This window comes from Halyomorpha halys, unplaced genomic scaffold (genome assembly GCF_000696795.3).
Source record: "Halyomorpha halys isolate HHAL.00 unplaced genomic scaffold, Hhal_1.1 Scaffold65.1, whole genome shotgun sequence".
NCBI classification, from domain to species: domain Eukaryota; kingdom Metazoa; phylum Arthropoda; class Insecta; order Hemiptera; family Pentatomidae; genus Halyomorpha; species Halyomorpha halys.
The window spans coordinates 1,106,716-1,113,414 of NW_027109066.1; the positions used below are offsets into that span (position 1 = coordinate 1,106,716).

Sequence of the window (6,699 nt, forward strand, 5' to 3'; positions counted from 1 at the left end):
CTATTTTAGGGCTCATATTTTAGCAAATTTACTCTTCTTTAAATGAGGTTCTCTTAGGTTTTCTTGTGTTGTTCCTACTTTTTAAGATATAGAGCTCCGAATGAAAAATTCGTTTTTTTTATCGCTTTGAAACAGCCGTCAGTTTTCATTCCCCCTATCTATATCTGGCAGACTCGTCAATTTTGACTATTAATTAAACATAGTTTTCATTAAAATTGTCCGGAAAACTATAAATAAATTTATTTTAGCAAATTTCATGTAAACTATTACTCCTACGAAGATAAACATCATAAACTACTTCATAGCCCATTAAAATGGCTTTAATTTGATTGCGAATATACATCAATACGTCAAATACTTTTTGAGATATAGACTTTTCCAAATAAATTCTCTAACTACTGATCTTTCAGTACGTCCCATACACCTTTATGAAATGTTGCTTTTTAAAAAGCTATATCTCGAAAACTATTTAACGTAAATAACTCTTTTAGGGCTCATATTTTAGCAAATTTACTCTTCTTTAAATGATGTTCTCTTTGGTTTTCTTGTGTTGTTCCTACTTTTTAAGATATAGAGCACCGAATGAAAAATTAGTTTTTTTTTATCGCTTTGAAACAGCTACTATTTTTTATTCCCCCTACCTATAATTGGCAGACTTGTCAGTTTTGACTAGTAATTAAACATAGTTTTCATTAAAATTGACCGAACAACTATAAATCAATTTATTTTAGCAAATTTCATGTAAACTATTACTCCTACGAAGATAAACATCATAAACTACTTTATAGCTCATTAAACTAGCTTTAATTTGAGTGCTAATAGACATCTGTACGTCAAATACTTTTTGAGATATAGAATTTTCAAAATAAATTCACTAACTACTGAACTTTAGTACGTCCCATACAACATTTTTATGAAATGTTGATTTTTAAAAAGCTATATCTCGAAAACTATTTAACGTAAATAACTATTTTAGGGCTCATATTTTAGCAAATTTACTCTTCTTTAAATGAGGTTCTCTTAGGTTTTCTTGTGTTGTTCCTACTTTTTAAGATATAGAGCTCTGAATGAAAAATTAGTTTTTTTTATCCCTTTGAAACAGCCGCCATTTTTTATTCCCCCTACCTATATTTGGCAGACTCATCAGTTTTGACTAGTAATTAAACATTGTTTTCATTAAAGAAACCAAAAATTGGGGTGAGATAACTGCCTTTTTTCTCCTCTTGGGCTCTTGTACTATAACCTTTGACTCTGGTGCAGGTAGGTGAATATTTCGGGCAATAGTTAAGAAAATGTGAAATTCTAAAATAATAATAATAATAATAAATAAATAAATAAAAATAGGCTACCTGAAGGAGGGGGGTGAAGGCTGAGCGAAGGACTGACACTGGGTGGACGAGATATCCCGGAGCGGTATCTCCTCGCGCAGCGGCTGACGGTGCGGGCGGCGGCGCGGGCGGGAGCGGACCTGGACCGCTAGCAGGAGGGCGCTCACCAGAGCGGTCAGGGAGCCGATGTAGGCCAGTGGTCCTGCGTCCGGCCCCGCCAGCAGTCCCGCCCCTGTCAGGATGCTACCGCTCACCACTCCCCCCGCAAGCGCCACCTGCCAACGGAACATCAACATACATAGAGAACTTAATTTATTTTTATGGTCAAGGATCACATCCTTATTCATAAGATATAACAACATAAAACTGCAAGTTTTGCTATCCTCAAGTGAAAAACAATGTAGGGCTGCAAGAGATCCCAGCGCTTCTCATCAGCCATGTCGCTGGTATTCAAAACCATAGACATGGCTGAAGAAATGGAGACTGACAGAGAGCGCTAGTGCCGCATACACTCATGACTTAAGTACAGGAGCTAACCTAAATTCTGATTGAGCTAAGTCTCTTAGCTGATGGTGAATAAGATTTTGGTGAAAGTTGGAAAATCTGGATGAAATAATGTCTATTGAAAAAATGAGGGACCACTGCCCCAGAATTTATATACAACTAAAAAAAAAATCAGATATGTAATGAATCCTACAATCATTCATTTACCCAATGGAAATGATAGTGAGGATCACTACTAACGTTTACAGTAGAACTCCATCACTGTTATAATACTTGCAAGATAGAGAAATGTCAGGTGGAAATGGGTTTTACCTGTAGGAACCTGTGGCAGAAGGCTTCGAACAAGACGCAATGGCCTCCGCAGGGCAGGATCACTGTCTCTGTAGGTGAGCTCTGCGGTGTCACGGCTCTCGAAGACGTCGCGCGACCTGAAGCACAGTCGCTAATTTAATTTATTTTAGTCAAATTTGTTTTTGTTTTCAGGGAAAATTCTCAAAGTTTTTAATTGTAATATTGTTGCTAAGATTAATTTAAAGAACATAGTAAAAATCTATTATGAGGTGTAGATAGTTGACCGTAGATTACAGATTGGAGAGTTCCTAAATGTGGGATAATTAATAAATTTACAATTTAAGAGATCTTTAAGATGTTTGTTAAAGGTGGTTTTTAGAGAAGGTAAAGGGTCACGGGACGTAGTGGTGTATGTGGAATGATAGATAAGAGTTGAGTCATATTTCATTGTGGTCAGAGCGGTTCATGACAGTCTTGTTTCCTTTGTCGGCTTTGGTGTCTCCAATCAATAATTAAAAATCTATTATGTAATACTAAACGGCTTTGTCCATTTAGGACTCCTTCAGGAGTTCAATGTCAAGAATCTTTATTTGGGCCCGTCGAAATTTTTTTAATGCTTTTTTGAAAAAAAAAAAAACACTCACTCACTGACCTACACAAAAATTAGAGACGTAAGTAGCTTAGTAAGTGATCTGCCCCTCCCCCGCCAGATTTTTAAAAAAATATAGATTGCATTGTTCTGGGTCTTTGGGGGAAACGTTGCCCTAAAATAGCATTTATTCAAATAATTAAATTTATGAGGAGAAGATGGTTGGGGGTGCGGTCAATGAAACACAAATAAGTATGACTAACTTATTTTAATGTGCCGACGTTTCGGCTAGAGTTTCTAGCCTTCTTCAGGGCTAAAAACAAAACAAGATAACAACCACAGTAAGTATAGAAAAATAAAAAAGAAAGTATAAACAAAATAATTTTACACATACAATGAATAGTTTTACAAGATAGAATTAATAAAATAAAGTGATGAGAGAAGCGGGAAATAAAATATAGACATAGGTAATTGAAAAAGTGGGTACAATAACTTAATTAAGCAAATGAAATAAAATTAAAGTTATATAATGTAAAGAAGTATGAACATATTAGTTATTATTAATTTAAAATTTAAATATGAAAAGAAAATGAAAATTGAGAGGAAGAAAATATATGTAACAATAATAGATGATAAAGAGGTAAATTATAAGTAAGGTGTACAAAACTTATAACGCGGGCAGGAAAAAGGATAAAAGTGGGGTAAATAAGGGGAAAGAGTAAAATAAGATAAAAGTAAAATAAAGGGAAAGAGTAAAATAAAGAACGGGGAAAGAAAACAAAAAGAAGTATGAAAACCAACCTGCTTGCTGAAAAGTTGAGCGCCTAATGGTCAGTCGCAGTGTAAAAGCGGTCAAACTTAGAACTAAAAAAAGCCGTTACAGCAGTGACTAAGTGTTATTTATAAAGAAAACGTTACGGGAGGGTGAAAATAAAAAATAGACAAATTTTTTAGAAGAAGAAAGCGTGTGAGAGGGTGATGACAAAAGGTGATTAAATTTATGATTCAAAATGACGAAATATATATATATTATATGCAATTGACAAAGGAAGTTTTTTTTTACAAACATAAATCATTAAAATGCTAATTAATATATCTAATAACTCTGTATTTCAAGAAATTAATAAATTGTAAATAATTCTTAATTTTAAATTTTAATTTTTTTATAAATAAAAAATTTACACACTTTCTCTTATCACGAAATTAATAATATTGTTTAAATAAAATATGTTTTATCCAATTTAAGTCTGAAAACATTCTATATTTCTTTATAAGTCCAACGTTTCGGCCTATCATAGAACAGCTTTTATTATACATATGAGTTATAAAAATTTTAATAAACAACAAATTATTGATAAAATATCATATCTTAATTACAAATTTATAACCACATCAATAATTTAAAAATCTTTATGCAGACTATTCTGCCCATGTCAATAATTTCTGTCTACAATTGCCCTATGAGGCAATAAAACATTAAGGAATCATATTAATTTATTACTAAGCTATCCTTAGCTTATGTCTAATTACTTATTTTGTAAAGTATTCTTTAGACATTAAAACTTTTAATCACATTCAATTATTATATTTTTAATATTTGAATTTATGATTAAAAATAACGAAACATAATAAAATTATATGCATTTGTCCAAGAACATATTATTCATATATATAATGCATCAAAATGCAAATTAATAGATCTCATTACACTTAATATCACGAAATTATTTTTAAATGTAAATAATTCTTAATTTTTTTAAAATAATTTATTTATTGTTATTTACAACTCTATAAAAATATATACAACTAAATTTGCTGCAGGTGATATAGTGACGTGATACAAACGTGGAGAATCTACCCATTGATAGAACTCCAATAACATTTCTAGAGGAGAAGATCTCGAGGCCTTCTTTTCAGACGCCTAGGAGGACTATTAGGTAATGTAGGAGAAGCCAGGTTAGAAACAAGTGGATTTGGGTGGTTGAGAAGTTTATCATGGAAGGAACGGTACCTGATTCTAGCCAAATCGACAACATATGGAACATTGAGGTCCTGATGGATGACTTGATTTGTGACAAAGTGAGGAGCATTAAGGATTTTACGAAGGATTTTGGACTGTAAGGATTGGATTCGGAAAGGATTTGATGGTTTAGTGGAGCCCCAAAGCTCAATTCCGTATGTCCAGATAGGCCTTATAATAGTGATGTAGATCAGTATTTTGTAATGGATTGGCCATTTAGACCGTTTGTCCAGTAAGTGTTGTAAAAGTCGATATCGATGAGTAGTTTCTTGTCTTTTCAGTCTTGTATAAGGATTCCAGGTCAGTCCTTTGTCGAGTGAGATGTAGTCCTAAGGAACGGATCTGTTCGACAGGAATAACTGGGGTATTATTAAAGGTACTGTAGGGTAAGAGGACATGGGTTTACGACGAAGGGTAAATGTGAGTAAATTCTTAATTTAAAATTATAAATCAAACTAAAATTTTTTAAATACAAACTTTACACACTTTCACTCATCACAAAATTAATTTATATTAATGATACTAAATATTTGTTTCTATATTTTCCACAATATTAATATTTTAAGACATGCTGGATGATCAACCGCGTGTGATAATAAAAAACTAATGGCTATCTTTTTCTTTGACTGCAACCGGACTATCTTCCTTATTTTATATATTAATATTTTATTGACCAATCTCTAAAACCATGAATTTAATTTTAACGAAGATGAAATTTTAAACAAAGCAGAGGATGTAAGAATCAGAAAACATATTTATATAACCAAAAATATAAAAGACGAAGTTAATTTAAAAATTGATACAGGAGGAATTGGTCAGCATTATGTGGACATAGTAAATTATGAAACTATTAATAATTAGTAAGGTAACAAATTAAAATCAATGCATAACATAGAGAAAGAGTGTTAGACATATCCCTAAATTATTAACCAAGCACAATGAAATTTGAACAAGTGAGTCGACATGAAATGAGGGAAGGGCGTTTAAAAAGATAATTCATAATATAATAATAATTACTGTAGTTATCTTTCCCTCCTCTGCGACACAACCCCTGATGAAGACCTGAAACTCAGGTCGAAACGTCGGCATAAAATAAATAAATATGGTTTTGTTTATTTATGTTGTTCTTTGCTGACCGCACCCCCCGACAAACTTCTTCAAGAATATAATAATAATATAGGAATGTCAATAATCACTTGAAATAAGAATATTTTTTTAAATTGAAGAAACTGTTTTAGGCAAATATTATTTATTTATTTTTTAAATATTTATTTATTGCTATTTACAACTGTACATTACATAATACATTTAGTAAATCTGATTTAAGTTAAATTGGAGTGTTAGAGAAACTACCCATTGGTAGCACTCTATTGACATTTTACATTAGCTAGTCTCGTGACCATATTCTTTTTAGGAGCCTTGGAGGATTGTCAGGAATGGAAGAGGATGCAAGGTTAGAAACTAGTGTGTTTGAGGGGTTAGGGAGTTTATAATGGAAGGAGTGAGTCTCGTTCGGGCTAGATCGGTTACATAGGGAACATTAAGGTCTTTACGTATGATTTTATTTGTGACAAAGTAAGGACCATTGAGGATTTTACGAAGGATTTTGGATTATAAGGATTGAATACAAGAGGAATTCGAAGGTTTAGTGGAACCCCAAAGCTCAACTCCATATAATATTATTAAAATTAAATATTAAAAGCAAAAAAGCTGGTTAACAAAAAAAAAAATAGGCTATATTTTCATTTTGGGAATATATAAAAATGATTTTACTTAACAACGTCAACAAATTAATAAGAAATAATATGAACAATTACTACGATTTTTTGGCTCAATCCCAAGGAACTTTTTAGATTTGTTAAATGATCATAAATTAATGAAATGATGTATAAGTATTTAAACATTAATTGCTGTATCTAAATATGTAAAAATATTAAGGTGCAATATCAACTTTGTTGATTATAACT

General features: G+C 31.9%; 1 protein-coding gene across 1 annotated transcript in view; it reads right to left on the reverse strand.

Moving 5' to 3' along the window:
• LOC106692643 (uncharacterized) overlaps window positions 1-2,260 on the reverse strand; it is a gene marked incomplete at its 5' end in the record, with an annotated part of 15,447 nt that extends 13,187 nt beyond the window's left edge. Inside the window, 2 exon segments of the mRNA XM_067047289.1 lie at window positions 1,350-1,603; window positions 2,145-2,260. Coding sequence (XP_066903390.1) covers window positions 1,350-1,603; window positions 2,145-2,260 — 370 coding nt within the window.
• Between the last annotated feature and the right edge of the window lie 4,439 nt (window positions 2,261-6,699).